Source organism: Xiphophorus hellerii, chromosome 6 (genome assembly GCF_003331165.1).
Source record: "Xiphophorus hellerii strain 12219 chromosome 6, Xiphophorus_hellerii-4.1, whole genome shotgun sequence".
NCBI lineage: Eukaryota > Metazoa > Chordata > Actinopteri > Cyprinodontiformes > Poeciliidae > Xiphophorus > Xiphophorus hellerii.
In genome coordinates, this window is record NC_045677.1 from 19,006,991 (window position 1) to 19,027,235 (window position 20,245).

Consider the following 20,245-nt stretch of genomic DNA (forward strand, 5'->3'; position numbering starts at 1 on the left):
CGCATTGTGCGCGCATATACGTTGTTTTGTTGCTGTAGAAAACTTGCTTTTTGTTTTTTCTTTTACAAGACGCAGTTGATTAGTGGCTAGCTACTAATGTCCATATCAGGATATCGCTGAAGACTAAAAACTGGAGGTTTGCCTATCAGACTGTCCTTGCTGGTGCTGCAGATAAAAAAAAAGAAAGAATGTGTTGTAGCTTGTTTTGGTAGATGTAGTTGTTTGAAATCCAAATGAAATTGAAGGAATAGAAAAATTATCCCTATTAATGCATCAAAGTATAAACCAATAGCTTTTATTTGATTTCTAGTCAACTCAAACAAGAACATCAAAGTTGCTTGGTGCAACCACAGAGTAAGCAGGACTTCGATTTTTTTTTACATTGCGTTTACTTTTACACCACTAATTATGTGTAAAAGAAAGTAAATGCCATTGTAAGTATACTTAAAATGAAGAAAAATGCATCATAATAGAGATGCACATTTACTGCTTTTGCTGCTTCAAAATCAATTGAACCTGTTTTATAGACTGAAAATAGTGGGAATTGTTACATTTATCTCTAAATCCCCCTTATTTCTGCACTTACTTAAAGTAGTGGTTAAAATATTTTAATGAGAAGGTGTTATTCTGTCAAGAAGTTGACACATCATCACATAAACATGATTTAATATACCCATACATGTTGTGATGGCAGTAAGAAAACCATCAAGCTACATATAATCACAACAAAACTTCTAAATGACATATTTTGGCTACATTTATGTGGTTTAATGACAACATTACCATATGCAATACACTGGAACACTTGATTATAGGCATGAATGGTTATTGTGCCCTTAGAAATGTGGTAACAGAGAAAATATTTATAGCAGCGAGTGTATTTGCAAGAACACCACCACTCCCTTCATATTCAAGTGCGTCCTCATAAAATCTCAGTTTTAAGGGTTGCAAAGCCATTCACCCCAGCCCTTCCTCTGCTCTCCAGAGTCAGCTGAGATGTTCTGTTTCTTAGAAACAATTGGCAAAGGGTGAAGAGGATGTCAGCCCTTCTGGACAGACTAGGACCTTAAAATAACATCCAGCACAAAACACACAACATGTAAAATAATACTAATAAAAAAAACAAACATACTTCTAGAGAATATATTTTGTCATAGAACTGGTATACAAGTTAACTGAAATGTGATGCGGTAAAGAACAATTTATTTTTGGTGGGGGAGTTCTAAGTCAATCAAAGTATGCCTCTGCTGCTGTGAGTTTATTTTTTTCATGATAGCTTTGAGTAAAAATTAGAGGTCAGATTTTTCCAGGCTGCAAAGATGTCTGGTTTTCTTTGCGATCCAGCCAGCTGATTCACATTCTGACTAATTATGAGTTTTCAATTGTAGGCCTTATAACTCATAAATGAGGAAAACGTGTTGCAGACAGAGGTAGTAGTTTGTCTCTGAAAGTTAAGTAGCTGTCTTTCAGCTACTGCTGAAAGGAACAACAGCATATCTGAAAAAAATTCAAGCAGTTTTGAAACTCCAACTTTTAAAAATGTTGGAACAGATTGACTATAGTAACTGCCCCATAATAATAATAAAAAAAGCAACATTATTATACCTTGAATGTCTTCTGTTTACACTCCCAATTACTAGCGGTAATGACCTTTTGTTTTGAACCGTATAATTTATTCAGAGGCAAAGTAGAAGTTGTCTGTAGTTATTTGTTATTCTAAAGGATGAGTCACATTGCAAAAGAAAACCATTATAGTTTGCGAAAGCAGCCTGTCAGACATGATCGCAATTATTTGCTATTAAAACTGGAGCTAAGATATTAAATACTATGCACATTATAAACATGCCCTAAAAAATTGTGCCCTTTACATAATGCATGCATTGTTGTTCTGACAGAGTGCAGAAGTGGACTCACAATCTCTACCGGTTAACCTATAAATACAAACTCCCCCTTAGGTATCAAGCATGATGGAACCATGTGTGACACCTGTCGTCAACAGCCAATCATTGGTATTCGCTGGAAATGCGCAGAGTGCACCAATTATGACCTCTGCACAACCTGTTACCATGGAGACAAGCATCACCTGAGACACCGATTCTACAGGATCACCACCCCAGGCAGCGAGAGGTTTGTTCTGTATTGCTGTCTGCTACATTAGACTTTTCCATAGATAAAGTGGATTAAACAAGTAATGCAAGCCTTTCATTGTGATCAGTTGGACCATTTAGAGCTTCATTCTGGTTTTGTTACCTTATGTGAGTGTGTGACATTTGAGAAGCCTTTTTGTATGCTTACATAAGAAGCAATGGAAATCTGTCTGTATGCTCCTAACCTTCAGTTGCCAGGCAACTGCTTAGTCTTATTTTAAGATTCAGAGCCTTTAATAGTAAAAAAATCCATCTCATGTTAACTTTTCTAGATATTTTATGTGAGATGATTGAGCCTTCTTTATTAGTGTTAATGACTTTTCTAAGTGTGTGCAGCCATGTTGTAACACTCATCATGACATGCCCATTATTAGGGATATTAAGCATAAATTAAAAGACTTGAGATTATTTATAGAGGTTTTACATTGCGGTTTAAAATGATCTTAAAATCATTTATAAAGATTCTTAATAAATCCCAGTGAATTACTAAATCTTTAGCCTTTTAACACATTTATGGTTTATTTGCTGAACCTCCGCTGTTAACTGCCTAATCTTATTTTCTTATGTTGATGTAGATTCAGCCATCCAGGTTCTCCCAATCTTAAGCAAACTAGTGAAAAAGTCTAGTTACATTCTCTTTAAGCACTTTGTAATAACAAAAAGTTCAAAGTTATTACAAAAACATAGTTTTCTCATGTTTCAGCAGATTTAATGGATCATATGAAACAGACAGCAGTTTAGAGGCAGCATTATTCAGAACAAAAATCACAGCACAAGCAGCTTGTATGTAAAATAAAAATCAAATTTCCAAAAATAGTTTTGTAGTTGCTTTTTACAAGAATGTGTTTACAGTCCCTAAACATTCAAATATTTTTTTAAAATAAACATTCAGATATTTTTTAAATATTTGAATTTTTAGTTTTGAGACAAATGATTTGACATTGGTTTGAAATATTGATTTCCTTTTATAATCTGGTTATTACAGCTTCAATAACTCCCAAAAACACTACAAGTGTCTCTCAGTATATGAACACCTTATTGGAAAAAGTATGTATTTCTGTAATTTAATTTAAAAACTGAAACTATTCTTCTGGTCATTACTTGTATATTAAATATTTATTTTGGGCAAATTTCATTATTACGACTTAAGTTGCTATGAGTTGCTATCTGGACCTTTTAAAAGAAGTTTCATTTTAATTATCTTTTATTTTTGACTTTTATATTGACCATCAGTGTTGGAATAGTGATCTAGACTTCTGGCTTATTATAATTTTATAAATAAAGCACAAAGCTGAGCAGCTGGCAGCCTTATTTTCAAAAGAGTGCAATTTTATTTCCCCCGAGGCAGACGTTGCATAATGCACCGGGGGCACTGGAGGTCTCCCCACCTTCCTGATGTCTGGTGGGGTGTGTTTGTTGTGCACCTCATTAAATGTTTTACAGCAACTGTTGAAAAAGAAACTGCTTAGGAACTTCAAGTTAATCAAAGCTGAAGTTTTGAAACAAATTATTTGAGCAGGATAAGTCTATCTGTCCTTTTAGCGATGCCAAATTTTTGTTCCTTAAGGAAAATGTGCAAAATACAAAAGCAGCATAACCAAGCAGCTCTTCTTTAGTGTCAGGTGTGCGAGTAAACATAGTATTTTTTTAATCATCTGTTTCTATTTGTACACTTGAGCAGAGTACTTCTGGAGTCGCGTCGCAAGTCAAAGAAAATCACAGCCAGAGGGATTTTTGCTGGTGGCCGAGTTGTTAGAGGAGTGGACTGGCAATGGGAAGACCAAGATGGAGGCAATGCGAGGAGAGGAAAGGTAAGACACAAATAGCTAAACCTCAGCTCGGTTAGTGTCTTTTGTTTTGCTTTCTGCTCTAAAATTATAGTTGATCGTGTGAGTCCCCAAGGGAAGGTTCAAAGAGTTCCTAGGTCAATCAACCTTTGGCAGAAAAAACAAGTTTCTGCCACAGGATGTGATTTGATTGAAATATATGTTTTTAGCCAAAACAGGAAGAGCTCTGCCTGGGCTAGATGCTAGTGTAACCCTCACAGAACCCCAAATAAACGCTAAAGCAAACCAGTAAGAATCAAAAAAGCAAATTCTTTGTGGTGCTGCATAGCCCTGAAGTGTTTCAGTGCCACAATGCTTGTATCATAGAGCAAAATTAACCAACATTTTAACCAAAAAAATATTTTTTTGCTGTGGAATTAAAACTTAGAAACTGGAGTTAATCTCATTATCATTAGAATTCACAAGGAAACCCTGCGTATATCATCATACCACATTTTAACTTACATGTATTTTGTGTTTTTGTTTGAGTTGCCCCACTGGGAATAAATAAGGGACTATTTTTCAATTCTATTGAAGTGCAAAACATATTGCCTAATTCATTGGCTCTGTATATCTTTTAGTGTCTGTAGAAAGCTTTGGTTGTAGAGGTTATCTGAGGATAGCTTACATAGAAAAACAGAAAAGTACAACTACAATTTTTCCAGACTAATTCATTGGTTGATTTTTTTTATCAGCTAAATAATTTTACTCTGAAAACATCTTATTATGTAAATATACTTATTTTGTTCTTTTTCTTTACAATGTCTCCAACAGTCTTTGTGAAGCATCTTCATAAAAACATATTCAGGGTAAAATATAGCAGCCAAAAAAAAAAAAAAAACATTCTTGAGGGTTGATTATTTTTTTCTGACTCATCATTAGCCATTGAATGTTGTCTCCTCTGCTGCTCATCATGTTACTTCACAAAACGTAACAAATGTACTCCAACACATTTGATCACTACAGATTGTAATCACTCATTTGACAGTGAATCAGATGCAGTAACTGGTATGACTGTTTTGAAATTGTAGCTCAGAGAGCGAACCAGAAATGAGCACAAATACACAATTTTAAACTGAATATATTCAATGTGCTTAAAAATGTAAGACGGTAAAATGATTCATAGAAATAATGAGTCAAATAAAATAATGATGTCAGTGACAAGGGATTAAAACTACATGTTATTCTGGATAGCGTAGAAATCCTGCACATCATTAGAAAATAGTCCAATATATCTTTGTTATATCATGTGTATATCTTTGTTAATTTTTTTCCTTACACTAACTAGTGTTTGTATTTGAGTCTTCTGCAGACTCTGGAGTATTCAGTTTAACAGCCCCTCAATGTAATACATAATTTTGTACTGTTATTTAATGACACATCTCATTAGTGTTTTATGATGCTGTCAGCAGTATGCTGTGTAGAAAACCGCCGCTGCATCTCCTGCAGCCAAAATCTGCCGTTAGGTTAGCATGAATATTAAATCTTAAGGCCCATTAATCAGTTTGCTCGGAAAGCGGCCTTAAAGTAATTAAAGTTGGGTTTCAGTATTTACGAAAGGCGAGCTATTTAATTAAAGAATTCATTTACTTAACTCTCGACACTCCTAATATTGTTATGAAAGCAATTTACTGCTGGTGATGGAGAGAGGAAATCTATCTTTACATTGTTTAACAAATTTTAAATAGATTTTGTGGTGCTCTGCGTGTAGCTCATTGGTTATTTATGCCTTCAGTAACACACAATGTTTTTACTTGTCAAAAGGCTAACAGTTAAGAACCATTTCCCAACATGATATATAGATTGGTGATTTTTCATGATGTTTAGTAGTGTGTGTAATAAATAAAGATGATCTGATATTTTTTTCTCCTTTTTTTTTCTTTAAAGAATAATGGGTAAAAATTATGACATAAAAGAAAGGGGTCAAGATTAAATAAGTTTGTACTTCTGCCTACCTCATTTTCAAATGGTTGCAAAACTTATATGAATATATTATGATATTTGAATTCTGAATGTGAATATTTTTTAAATAAAAAAATAACTAAAGCTAAACACATTTTTAGAAAATGTTCATGCTGTTACTTGAGTGCAGCTTAGATATTTATAGACAAATAAAAGGTACTGAGAGTCAGAGTGGTGAAAATACTGTGATTAGGACCCAGAATCAATAGAATGCATCAGGGTTTTCATCTAAAACACCAAATCTGTTAAGCTTTGTAAAAAATTAAAACACCCAAGTGTCATATCTTTATCTGAGCTGAGCTTTTCTTCTCCACAGGTGACTGAGATCCAGGACTGGAGTGCCGCCAGCCCTCACAGCGCCGCCTATGTGATCTGGGACAACGGGGCCAAGAACCTGTACAGAGTCGGCTTCGAAGGAATGGTGAGGAAACCGCTTGTCTTCCTCACTGTCTCCATCAGTTTTCTAAAAGAACAGCTGTTAGGGGGCTTTTGTGTTTGACCACAGGGATGAGGTCTCCCTCTTTTGCTGCCAGGCCTTTGTGAGAGCCACACAGACTGAATGTGTAAGGAGCCATTGTGCAGGCAGATGGAAGGAGAAGAGATCTGCATGAGAAAAGCAATCTGTTCTTGCTTCCTTTGGGGGGGGTGATCAAGTGAACATGCAGGTCAACTTTCAGGTTTTTGTGGCCACAGCTACACACGTGTCTCAAATAAAAGCCCTCTTTTCATTGGCGGAGGGTGGCTTTGCTTTTTTACAAAATGGCCAATCGGGTTTCTTCGTTGGATGACAGATTTTTACTTTGTTATTCTAATAGATTCTAAGGGATGGAGATGACATCTGCCTCTGGAATAAGGCTTAAAACAGGCTTCCCATCTTGATAGTTTGATATTTATTTGTTTTCAAGATGTCATGAAGTCATTTCTACGGCTTTGGAAGTTCAGGAAATCATGATAAGAACCATTATCCACAACTGGAGAAAACGTGGAACAGTGATTAATCTTCCCAGGAGCTCCAGGCTTATCAAATGTCATTCTAGGAGAGCTTTGATGACTCAGAAGCTGGCAAAAGAACCCAGAATAATATCAAAACGCCTGCAGGCCTCATTTGGTGGTCAGTATTCATGGTTTTACTGTAAGATGGAGAGTGAACAAAAATTACATCTTATGGGGAAGTTCCCAGATGAAAACCACTGCTGGCTAACAACACAAGAGCCTGACTCACATTTGCCAAATACTGTCTTGATAATCTTAAAGGCATTTGGATTAATTCATTTGTGGATTGACGAGACCAAAGTTGAACATGTGTGTCCCGATCCATCTGGCCTCCAACTCACATAGCATTTCAGAAAAAGAATCTCAGTTAAATACCTGCAAACGATGCAATACGTTTTTACTAGTTTAGATGACATTTCACCTTTTAACAAATTAAATTATTGAAAACTGCTGTTTGTGTTTCCTCGGGTTATCTTTGTCTGAAATTAAAATGTAGGTGATTACCTGAAGGATTTCAGTGTGACAAAAAAGCAAGAACAGAGGAAATCTTTAAGGGGGAAAATACTAATTTACAGGACGGCAGTTCTCAATCTGCAGCTGGGGCTATTTGTCGAGACTTGTCATATTCAGTAATTTGGTGTTTCATCCTATGATCATCTCTGCCCTCTAACTCTGCCACAAAGGTTACACACATCTGAGTCATCAGCAATGATCTGAAGCTCTCTGTTGGTACCTGTTCTGTTCCACTGCCCAACCTTATCCGTAGGGCACTGATATTGTTGGCATATGCAAACTCTGTGTCACGGTAGCCTAGCTGTGTAGATTTGGTTTTCTACTTCATTAACAATGCTAGTACGGCATTATATCCATATTTAACCTATTCTACTGTTCTCTTTTTTTTTTTATTCCCCTCAGTCGGACTTGAAATGTGTCCAGGATGCCAAAGGAGGCTCGTTTTACAGAGACCATTGTCCTGTTTTAGGTAAGTTAGCCACTGATGTGTGTCTATCGTCATTATTGCACCAAATTTCTCACCTCTTATTCTGGTGCAGTGAATTCAAGGGCATTAGGGCAGTTTTACTCACACCTGTATCTGTTTAGCCACTAGATGGCAGTACTGCATAGTCATGTTGGTCCCAAAATGTAGAACACAGTGATTATGATCCATGTTCACTGTGCTTTAAATAAACTCTCTCTCTAATACTACAGATACTACAGGGCAATTCAGTTCACTCATTAAGTTTGATATTGTTATTTTAGGTATTGCAGAAAAATGTGTGGTGTATAGTTTATGTAAAATAACAGTCCAGTATATTTTATTGATCTCTTTTATACTTCTCTTTAAGGTCACCTGCAGACTCTTAAAGCTTGAAGTGCAACATGTATTATTAATGCATTTAGTTTATCGATAAATTTAAAGTTGTTTTTGCCTCCCAGGTGAGCAGAATGGAAACAGAAATCCGGGTGGTCTTCAGATCGGAGACCTGGTCAACATTGATTTGGATTTAGAGATTGTTCAGTCCCTCCAGCATGGCCACGGGGGATGGACCGATGGCATGTTTGAGACGCTCACAACCACAGGCACCGTGTGTGGCATCGATGAGGACCATGATATTGTGGTTCAGTACCCCAGTGGGAACAGGCAAGTACAGCTTAAGACAGGCCTAGATTTACTCGTTATTAGGAAGTGGGGCAAACAAAACTATACTTTATCATGTCTTGAATTTTACGGACCTTCTTTTACTTAAAGCCAGATACTGCAAAACGTCCTCAAGTTTCTCTGCTGTGAGCAGGCGGACTTTAATGATTGTTACGAGTTATAAAAAGATCAGAGTTGAGATTTTTAACTTCATTTAGCATCTTAGTAATTTGTGCACCAAATACAGCCTTGTTGTTATCTGCTGAAAGTTTATATCTCTTGATCCTTAGCAGCCTGATTGATACACGGATATAGTGTAATAAAACTAGTGTTTCCTTTTAAGTAGCTTCTTACTTTACTTTAATCACCTCATTGTTAGTGGATACAGCTAAATTTGAGTCTTGTTCCCTCAGTAACAGCATCTACACTAATGGTAGCACTGCCTAGTAGGGCTTATGGATGTTGCGTTCACTGATCAGAAAAAGAATCGGGTCTGGATCTATTGGCTCATTCCTTAAAAGATTGTTTCATTTTAATGGGCTTAAAATTGCTGTCATGACAATCTGCTTGAGATCTTTCTTATCGATTCAGATTATTTTTTTACAAAATGTTTGCTCAGAATTTCTATTCTGTGACCCATAAGTCACATGTACTACTTGTGTGATTTTTAATTGTGTTATTCTAAAGCATCTTTTGTTTCTACAGATGGACATTTAACCCAGCAGTGCTAACCAAGGCCAACGTAGTGCGCAGTGGTGAAGTTACAGCCGGAGCAGAAGGAGGAAACTCCCAGTTCCATGTGGGAGACCTGGTCCAGATCTGCTACGACATCGACCGTATCAAGCTGCTCCAAAGAGGCCATGGCGAGTGGGCTGAAGCCATGCTGCCGGTACTTTTTACAAACTCTTTAGAATAAACCAGACACCCTCCCGTCTTCCTTCTTTCCTCACAGCTTGACGTTACTGTCTCCATTTTAGAATGTTTATTAATTGTTTCCCAGAAAGACACATTTTATGCTCGTTTTCTCCATTATGCCAGATTGACTCTTCTCAATAGCTGCTGAGCTTTGATCACTAACCAGGGCTGTTTGCTGCCTGCTGGTTCTCCTATAGTAGCAGTCCTTGTTATTGATAATATCCTTGAGGTCAGCCCGACCCAGCTTAACATCATCAGTGAGGAGCTCTCCTATATAGCTATTATCAAGATGATGTCATTTGAAATTGGATGATTATGCTCAGTCCATTTTGTGCTGCTGGTTTCGCTTCTTTTTTTTTTTTTTCTTTGATTTTTCCCTAATTTTCACAGACTCTGTAACACACAACGTTTATGCACAGCCTGAAGACAGCTACACTTCAAACACTAATGAGTTTGTCACAACACTTTTAAATAGACCCTGGGCAAGGTGGGCCGTGTGCAGCAGATCTACTCTGACAGTGACCTGAAGGTCGAGGTTTGTGGGACTTCCTGGACGTACAATCCTGCGGCTGTCACCAAGATCGCCCCCTCCGGCTCTGCTGTCAGCAATGCCTCTGGAGGTACATGTGAACATGCACTGCTGTCGCTTGGAGAGTATCATATTAGTCCTCTGTCCTCACTTCTCTCTTTTTCTCTGGCACCTACATAAAATCAATCTCTGTTTCCACTTGTTTTCCCAGAGCGTTTGTCTCAGTTGTTGAAGAAACTATTCGAGACGCAAGAGTCCGGGGACATAAATGAGGAGCTGGTCAAGGCTGCAGCTAATGGAGACCTGGCTAAAGTGGAGGACATTTTGAAGAGACCTGATGTGGATGTAAGTAGGACTGTGATTATTAATGCGATTAATTTATCAAAAACTGTTTCGATTAAGCAAAAGGACAAATTTTCATCTAGAAAATGTTGTCTGTTTGTGTTGTCCAATTTTTTTTATTCCTATTTGTAAAACCACACCCGCTTTTCTTTTTATACATTTTTTGTTTTTTATTTTTATAGCAACCATTAATACATTTATGTTCTTAACAGTAGAGATACAACACACATTTACATAGTCGAAGTTTGTATGGGTTCCAATGACATGCATATTTGTACATTAATAAACATATGATTCAAATGTTTAGGCCAATAACAATGAGGTTACAAGGTTTACAAGGTCTGGAAAATCTCAAACAAATTTGCTAAATATTCCCAGATGACCACATGTGATCAAAGATGTCTGAAACAACTTAGATATTTTACATATCCCCTGGTCCCCCCCAAAAAACCAAAAATTGGTTTTTAATTTTTGCATTAATTGCATACCACAAATTTTATTACTAGATGAAACACATTAAATTAATCACACAAGCTTTTAATTCTGTTAATTATGATGATTTCTCCCTTACATGTAATTAAAACATGACATTTAAAATTAGAATATTACACCAGACCAGTATTTCTTTAAATCAGAAATGTGAGCTGAATTATACATATGCTTTCTACCTGCTGAACGGTTATTTTCAAGAAGTACTTTTAATCTGACTCACAAGCGTCTTTTGAACGAGTATTCTGAATCTATTGAATATGACTGTAAATATTGTTTTTCCATTTGCACTGATCAAAACAGTCAGAGAACGGACTTAGCCAATTTCAGATTTTTGATCCCATAGATAAATTGATATACTTTTAATAAAAGAGAAAAATGGTTTAAACTTCACTAGAAAAATGACGTTTTAAAATGATAAATAAAAGGTAAACAATAAATTGTACTTTAAAGTTGTAAATACATGTATAAAGTTCAAATTCCAGTATTACAATAATAAAATGAAGCACTCTGATGATGCTGAACTGTTTCACCTCTGTAGATTAACAGTATTATTTACATATTGTACATTTAGTTTATTGACATCAAAGCTACGCAAGTTAATGTGATTAAAACAGGAAGAAGAAGAATCGCTCAAAAATTACAAGAATAGGTCGACTGTTCAAAGTTGGCACATTAACACATGGAGGCATGGTTTTTGTTTAAACATGTATCTAAATATTTCCATAAACATTTATCAAGGGGAAAAATTCTGAGACAGACAGCATTTGTAGCTTCAATGAAGCCATTCGCCAGCTTAAAAACACCTACTTTAGCTTTCTGACAAAGTCATCAGGAAACTCCTGGGCTTCGACTCATCAGACGGTGATCATGTGTGGTGCTCATGCTTCTGTAATGTTGCAACAAAACCTTCCAGATGCCCTAAGCCCCTGTTTATCGTTGCCTACATTGAAGTATTCCAACACTTTAGATGCTGTGACCTTTGCGATATTGGAAAAACTTTTGTGACTTTTTGACCTTGAACACATTAGTCATTTTCAACGAGACTTGTGCCGTTTTTGATAGAATAACACCATGTTTTCTCTTTAAAAAAGCAACAGATCTGAGCACATCGATAATTGTAGATGAAATGCATAATTTCTGATCTTCTTTACATCAACTGAGTAGTCTTGGTGTCTCCCTGGATAAATCCTCCCACCAGCACTCCTCTCAGTCAGAAGAACGTTAAGGCAGCCCCAGTGGAGGGACCAAGGAGCTCTGGTGTGCAATGCAGCACAGACCTCGATATACTCTCGCTTTTCAAGTGGGGAGCTACAAATCCCACATGGTTGTGGATTATGTTCTGATGCATCCCACAGTACAGGGAAACAAAAAAAAATGTATTTACCACAAGACAAAAACTAGTGTCTTCTAGAGGGAAAAAGAAATTCTTACATTGAGTCTGCGGTTCTGTCCTCTGTCGGGCCAGGGGAGTGAATGAATGTGCGTGTCATTGGTGAATGCTGGCCGGATGCCCTGCTGCCTTTCAGTGGAATTATTTGCTTAAAGCTGAGCACACTGAGTCTGGCCAAGTGATTCGGCTGCCAGGACAAGAGATGTCTCGAGACTCCCAGAGGAGTCCACATTAATATTTATGCTCTCAGTTCTTGCAGTGCTGCAGTTGGTGATGAAAGATGCACGCCCAGCCTTGCATACGCACCTACTCATGCAAACACACCCCACAAATCTCTTTATCTCCTAACAGCGAATTTCAGGCATTAATCAAGCAATCAGTCAATTTTACTAATGGAACAGTTTTCATGCTGTTATATGCAATGCATAATATTTTATAGAGATTGAAGACAAATGAGCAAGCCAAGCAATGGAATAATAGCTTAACTAGGTGAAAAAATAATTAGATATTCACTGATCAGATTTTTTCTGTCTGGTAAAGATTGTATCCTCCCCAAGTCTGATCTGTTAAATTTAAATTTTTTTCTAAGGACTGAAAGACATTAGAGAAAAAAAAAAGTACCAGGCTGTCAAGAAATGATGTACAAGATTATTTCCATTTGTGCATCAAAGCATAGTTCCCTAACACTGTATCTGATTTAATTTTTTAATTAAACCAAAATGAAGAAATGCATAAAAGTCTATGCAGTTGGTTGATACAATGATAGACTTCCAGTATAAATATTTTCACCTGCTGGTTACTAATCAGAGCCGATTAAAGGAAAACTGGTTGACTATGATTCGTAAGTGCATTGTATTTACACTGGATCTATTTGTAAAAATGTAATTTTTCTAGTGAAGTTAAAACCATTTTTTCTTTTATTAAAGGTGTATCAATTTATCTATGGGATCAAAAATCTGAAATTGGCTAAGTCCCTTCTCTGGCTGTTTTGATCGGTGCAAATGGAAAAACAATATTTACAGTCATATTCAATAGATTCAGAATACTCGTTCAAAAGACGCTTGTGAGTCAGATTAAAAGTACTTCTTGAAAATAACCTTTCAGCAGGTAGAAAGCATACGTATAATTCAGCTCACATTTCTGTTTTAAAGAAATACTGGTCTGGTGTAATATTCTAATTTTAAGTGTCATATTTTCATTACTTGAAAGGGAAAATGATCATAATTAACAGAATTAAAAGCTTGTGTGATAAATTTAATGTTTCATCTAGTAATAAAATTCCTGAAATAAATAGGTTTTCCAGTAATATCCTAATTTATTGAACGGTTCTACATTGGAGATCTGGATGCAATTGTATTTGCAATTGTGAAACACAAGCTAAAAAATGTAAATTAATTGGTAGATAAATAAACTAGAGCTTAGATATTTTTGATGATGAAATCAAAAATATTTAGAGACTTTCTTCATTAAAATTAAATGAAAATTTTAAGGGCCAAAGAAAAATAATATAATCTTAGAATTTGATAACAGTATTTATTAAATAAAATTAACTAAATATGGATAGGCAGAAGTAATAAAATATAAAAAGCTGAAAAAGACTAAAAAGATAAATTAATTTACTTTATAAATTTATAAATATTGACACTCGGTTGTCATCAGATGTTGAGGAAACCTGTTAAAGATGGAAATCATGACAGGAAGATGACGCCCGTATGTGATGTTTAGTTTTTGTTCTTGGTTCCTAAAGAAGAACTTTCCTGAAAGACTTTAGCAATCTGTATGGTTCGCAAAGATTAAAACTGAATATTGAAATGTAGTGATATTTCTGGATGCAGGTGAATGGACAGTGTGCGGGACACACTGCTATGCAGGCGGCCAGTCAGAACGGCCACGTGGATGTCTTAAAACTGCTGCTGAAACACAATGTAGACCTAGAGGCCGAGGTTGGTTTAATTTACGTTCATTCATTCCAAAAAGTGCACTTTTCATTTTTTAAGCAATAACATAAAGCTAAGAAAGGGAGAAATACATGATGTGTGTTTCTCTATCTTGGCTGTGCTCAGGATAAAGACGGAGACAGGGCGGTGCACCATGCAGCGTTTGGCGATGAAGGCTCCGTCATCGAGGTGCTTCACAGGGGTGGGGCTGACCTGAACGCCAGGAACAAGCGAAGGCAGACCCCGTTACACATAGCAGTCAACAAGGGCCATCTACAGGTGGTTAAAACCTTGCTGGATTTTGGTTGCCATCCTAGTCTTCAGGTAATTATCACCTTATACATTTTCAAAGTAGGAAATATCAGATAAGTGAGGTTTGAGATAAATTTTGGCAGTTCAGCAGAGAGTAATGTTGTTTTAAATAGATTATTTACGGGGCAGTGAGTAACGCAAGGTTTCCCTTTTAGGATTCGGAAGGTGACACACCTCTGCACGATGCAATTAGCAAGAAAAGAGATGACATGTTGTCAGTGCTGCTGGAGGCCGGCGCAGATGTCACCATCACTAACAACAACGGGTTCAATGCCTTACATCACGCTGCCCTGCGAGGAAACCCCAGGTATGTGACAGTTTTCTGCAGTAACGGTTTTAGTGCGAGTAATGAGGACGTATTTAGGCGGGCTGTGAGGAGGTTAAATCCTCAGGATATCACTAAATGCTTGATGCTTTCGATAACAGCTGGTTTGATTGCTGAATTTTAAACACAAAAATCAGTGGAGTTTGAGGCACAAACAGCAGAGTCGTATCTGGAATGCAGAAAACGTCAAGCTTCATGCAAAAAGGAGGGTCAAATTTAAAGCCACAGCGCTCTGCCGCAACTCTGGCAGAATCACTCATTTGTTACTTAATCAGCTTCTTTTACAGACATGGACTCTGATGTAAGCAGCTTTTGAATATCTGGCAGTATACCCATTGACGCTGTGTTGTATTTGCTGTAAAGATCAATTTGCTTCCTTCTAAAGAATCCTTCTCCTTTTGAATGAAGCGTTTAAACTAAGTTCTTGAAGGAGAATTTTTCCTTCACAGATTCTTCTCAAGCTCTAAAGTAAGACCATTAAAAGTTAAATAAGTGTAATTGTGCTGCCTCACTGGGGACATTTTGTTTGTTACCTCAATTTAATTTCAAGTTATTCTTTAAGGCTGCCACCATTACGCCAACAGATGGCCGGGTCTGTTATGTTGAGTACTGGTAGTTTAGCTTATAGGCTTTAAAGTTAATTTGTAGTTTCCTTTTACTGTTATGCTTGTCCCTCACCATGTGTTGTGAGCAGAGGCTGGCCTGAGGAGGCTGCTCTCTGCAGCAGTATTTTGTCTTGTCCTTGGTCGCTGTTATTTCGGGCAGGTTGTGTTTTTTTCCCTATTCTTATCACTTATAGAATGTAAAGGTGGCTAAGAGAGGAGACTATCTGAATGAGACTGATCGTTCAAGATCTCTTAACATGATGGATTTAGATGTAAAGCAGTTAAAAGCAATCATTCGCTATAACATTTGACATTTGCTTGTTATTCTGTGTGTGTTCTTCAGGAGGGAAACTCTTCTGAACATCCACAGTTTGATTTGATTGACAGATTAAGATCAGCTCTTTTGGTTAATTCTTAGCGCTTTAGATTTACCACACATTAGCATACATTTTCCACCATTATTCCATATATTATTTATAAAACTTTTCAGATTATTTTGCAGTGACTGTTAAGCTGTTAGGCAGCCATATTGAGAGCTTGAGGTTGGTAAGAAAACTCAAACTTTTCCTGGTTAAAGTCTGATTTCATAAGAGCATTTTTTTCCCCCCTTTTTAGCCTGGAAATTTAACTTTTGAGGGAGAAAAAAGGAACACATAATTTGATTTTATTCTTTCATGCTCTGCCTGACAATGTTACAGCTGGTGTATGATCTTAGCTGGTTTTGCAGCTGCACTCTGCCTCTTCTCTATGTTAGTGGTGCAAGTCTCTTTCATGGATCTGCTAAACCAAACAATACAGGCATGTCCCAAACCAGTAAAACAAATACTTTGGAATTATTTTCTTTTATCTTATCTTTCTTTTATTTTATCACTACTGTTTGACATTTAGTCTGTAAAAAAACACCCACATTCTCTATGACTTAAGAATTAATGGAGTTAAGGTGGATCACCTGCCATGATTCATTGCTCCTTTCTACATCTGTTGCACTGTGGAGAAGCTGATCCAAAACCATCGCTTGCTGCACACTAACCGATTTATTGATCCATACTAACATTTAAACAAGTATGTTGATATTATCAACTTATACTCTCTTATAATTTCCTAAATTGGTTGCAGCTTGAGCTGCGCGGTATATCAGTGTCTGTAATGCTGCATTTGCACAGGACTGCTAAGATCCAATATTTGTCAGGATATTATATTTCAAGTGCCATGCATTCAAATTGTGCATGCCAGTAATATATATTTAACCTTTTTATGTGACTGCACTAAGTATCCACATTTTTATGTTTATTTTTATTGGCAGAGATGCAAAGCTCCCATTGGTGGGGACATTGTGATAATATAAAAACAAAAAAAGTGCCAAGTCCATCAGATTCTCAGAGTAAGTTTAGTGAATACGTAAAGTTTTTTCTAAAGTGTTTAGATTTATACACATTGCAGACAAAATTATTGGTTTTCCAGTGGAAAAAAATGCTTCAAGGTTGGTCCTGTTGAAAGTTTTACTCGCAAAGAAGAAAAATAAAGCTCAAGACTTCTCAGTTGACCTGTATTGTAAATCATTTAGTTTATTTAATAAAAGCAATTATGGAATGTTTAAAGAAAGGCTGAGTAAAACACAGCCAATTTGAATTGTAGATATTTAAAAGCAGAGGGTGCATAATTTGTTTTAGCAAAGCATCTTTGAGAACATACAGTAGAAAGCTGGTTTTCAGTGGGAGTCATTGATTTACAGGCAAAAAGTGCTGGAGTACAGCATTTTCTATATCAGGGCTTCGGTTGTGTTGTGTGTGCATTACCTGCCTCAGTCCACACTCTGTCCCCTCGCTTTCAGAGAAACAAAGATATATGTCCCCATCTCCAGTATTCCCATTTACTTTTATTTCACGCTCGAGCTGCTGCAATATTGGAGAGAGAGTCTACAAGTCCTAAAGCCCCCCAAATCTCTCCCTAGGTCCAAGTGAAAGCTCCTGGTTCAAGCGCGTTTAGTGGAGAGACAGTTGTTTCGATTGATTGGTTTGAGGAATTTCTGCCATAGAATCATATTTCTTAAAAAGTACTGATGTTGGCCCATAAGAAATAGTTTGAGTGGAGTGCTAATCAAGGGTCTTTACATAGATATTATTATGTGAAGACCACTGACGGAAGAAGTATAACTAGCTTTAGGAACTGAATTTACTTCTAACATTTAACGTTCAATTAAACCATCAGTACAGGCTGTTCTGGCATGCGTTACATAAACTAGTCAAAAATATTATTTAGTCCATCAAACTTTATTTATATTGCACCATTCATATAATCCTGTAAAGACAAAGTGCTTTACAAGATTAATAACGAATCTATCCCCAAACAAGCTGACAAAACAGTTTAAAAGATTAAAATGGAGCAAAGCACGTTAAATTTCTATCAAAATAATGATTGTTACAGACAAATCATCAGGTTTTACCCTATAGCTACACTGAAGAAACAGCGAATTGGATTTTAAAAATTCATATTCAAATAAAAATTTGAAATATTTAAGAAATACAATGGGGGTCATAAAACAAAAGTACAGTGCATTAGCAAGTATAACTAAAAAGCACAAGTCATTTGTAAGACAGGTGTTAGCATTATTGTTCAATTAAATATAAATATATAGCATGCTCTGGTGTGGTGTAGGGTTAAGGTGCGACCCATGTACAGAGGACGAAGGACAAAGACCTCAACGACTTTCTCACACAGCCAACTGTCCTGTCACTTCTCTATCAAATAAGGGCCACTAGAGCCAAAAAAATGTCTAAAACAAGAAGCAAATAAAATAACCCAAATTAAAATGTGCATTAGATTATTTTGCACCGAAAAGCAAACGCTGTGTTATTACAAGTCAGTTGTAACACATACATAAGCATCTATAAAGAAGGCCCCCAAAAAGACAGTTTTAAATATCTTTAAATTATAGAAGAAACATTGATACAAATATTAAATACATAATTTATTTAAGAAATAAATATGGAGTAAGAAAACAAATTCAAATTGGTGTAAAAATAAATAGCTTTTGCAGTTTAGCCATTAACACACAACTCTGATAGCACAGAGGCAGATATGAATCACTCAAGGGTGTCTTTTAATTAGAAAAATATTCCTAGTTATGAACATGAAATTCTGCCATTTGGGTTTAAGCAGACAATCTGTCAACGTCCCTGTTGTCTGCGTGTGTAATCTGCTGAGTTGTTTTAAGACTGTGGCTGGGTTATACAAGAGTGGAAAGAAGACTGAAGAAGACTCATAGAAGAACTCAGTGGGTGACGAATGAATCTTTCAACTTGAAGTCCCGAACACCGAGAGAAATCAGCTCTACTCACCAGGGAGTCCTACCAGACTTTAGCTCGTTCATTACTCAGACATACACCAGTACAGTGTAAATACCGATGTAGTTTTAAACTGTTAAAGGTTTTCTTTATGATCTAAGTTGTGCATTGCGTTCTGTGTATTCACCATAGCCACAGCTTACACAACCTCATCTGTCTCTCCATCAGGCTGCCAGAAGTCAGTAGCTCCCACTGTACTGTAAATAAAAGATTAATATCCCATGATCCATAGATAGCCTTTAAACAAGTCCTGCCACTGCTTTTGGTAGTCGTTTAGGTGCCACCTCTTTGTAATACCTGCTCATCTGCATTTTCTGTGCAGCTCTGAGCTTTCTTTTAAAATGGGTTGATATAGACAACCCCCAAAGGGTAATTGGCCTATATGAGGAAATGGAGGAGTCTGCAAGCCTTCACACTGTGCTGTTTAAACCAGAGAAGCTTTTGGAATGTAATGCCAGAACTAACAGCCTGCAGCAGAGTTGAGATCCAGAATGGATCTTAATTGTATAGAAAATACAGTTATGGGCGTTGGAATGTGATGAACATTTAAGAAAGGTGAATTATGATGTAATTTTGAACCTTTCTTGACATGTTCTTCATAACTGGCATGTATTCAGAAATATGCTTTCTCACAAAGGTTATATATAATGCATGATAAAAATGATACCATGCATTATAATTGTTAATAGCCAATAATGAGTAATATAAATGTTCATTACCCATACAATTGTTTTGAAGAAATAACCAAAGTTTTATACTGTAAAAAAATCCATTATTGTTGTAGATGTACAATATTTATTTTTAATCTCTGTTTGGTGTGTTTGGTCTATGTTTAAAACTTTTGAATTGCTGACATCTAATGAAAGTCATGCTAGCTAGTGGATTAGTTAGCAGGACACTCATACATTCTCACACAGACACGTTGGTGTTGTATTTCTGACAAAGTGTCTGCTGGATGCCTATGCCCTGTTACAGCTGTTTGTAGTCTGGTGTGGCAGAGAGGCGACCCTCAGTCAGGAAAAGAGGACAATAACTCAATTTTGCATGTGGATCAGTGTTTTTTTTTTATTAAAAAAAGAAGACAGACGTTACAGTCACCAAGCATACCAGATGATAATAGTGCTGTTCTTACGCTGTTGAAGGTGTCAAACCCAATCGTGGATCCTGTAGTCATCAAAGCATAGCTACAGCTGGTTGAAGGGGACCAAATCCATTCAAGAGGTGATTTGGTTCCATTTTACCAGCTTTAGCAAAGCATTGTTTCAGAGTGTACCTGTTGGTAAGAAATACCTTCAGATTTTTTTTGTTTTTAAAGGTTTTGCCCCATAAATAGGTTAACATTTGAAGAACATTTAGCAGTTTAATAGATTTCACCACTCATCTGACGTGATCAATAGTACACCCTCTTAATTTCACTTTCCTTACTCTCCTTCATCAACCTATCTGACACCCAGGAATATTAAGCACCTTCACCCCGTTTACCATCA

The 20,245-nt window shown here is 36.6% G+C and overlaps 1 protein-coding gene across 6 annotated transcripts in view; it reads left to right on the forward strand.

Moving 5' to 3' along the window:
• The window catches only part of mib1 (MIB E3 ubiquitin protein ligase 1), a 60,086-nt gene that overhangs the window by 1,024 nt on the left and 38,817 nt on the right, over positions 1-20,245 (forward strand). For all 6 annotated transcript variants that reach the window (XM_032565364.1, XM_032565366.1, XM_032565369.1 and 3 more), the window contains exons 2-12: positions 1,956-2,127; positions 3,829-3,958; positions 6,252-6,356; positions 7,844-7,910; positions 8,366-8,570; positions 9,273-9,456; positions 9,958-10,102; positions 10,223-10,356; positions 14,071-14,178; positions 14,299-14,496; positions 14,640-14,791. In XM_032565364.1, the coding sequence (XP_032421255.1) occupies positions 1,956-2,127; positions 3,829-3,958; positions 6,252-6,356; positions 7,844-7,910; positions 8,366-8,570; positions 9,273-9,456; positions 9,958-10,102; positions 10,223-10,356; positions 14,071-14,178; positions 14,299-14,496; positions 14,640-14,791 (1,600 nt within the window). The remainder of the gene's footprint in view (positions 1-1,955; positions 2,128-3,828; positions 3,959-6,251; positions 6,357-7,843; positions 7,911-8,365; positions 8,571-9,272; positions 9,457-9,957; positions 10,103-10,222; positions 10,357-14,070; positions 14,179-14,298; positions 14,497-14,639; positions 14,792-20,245) is intronic.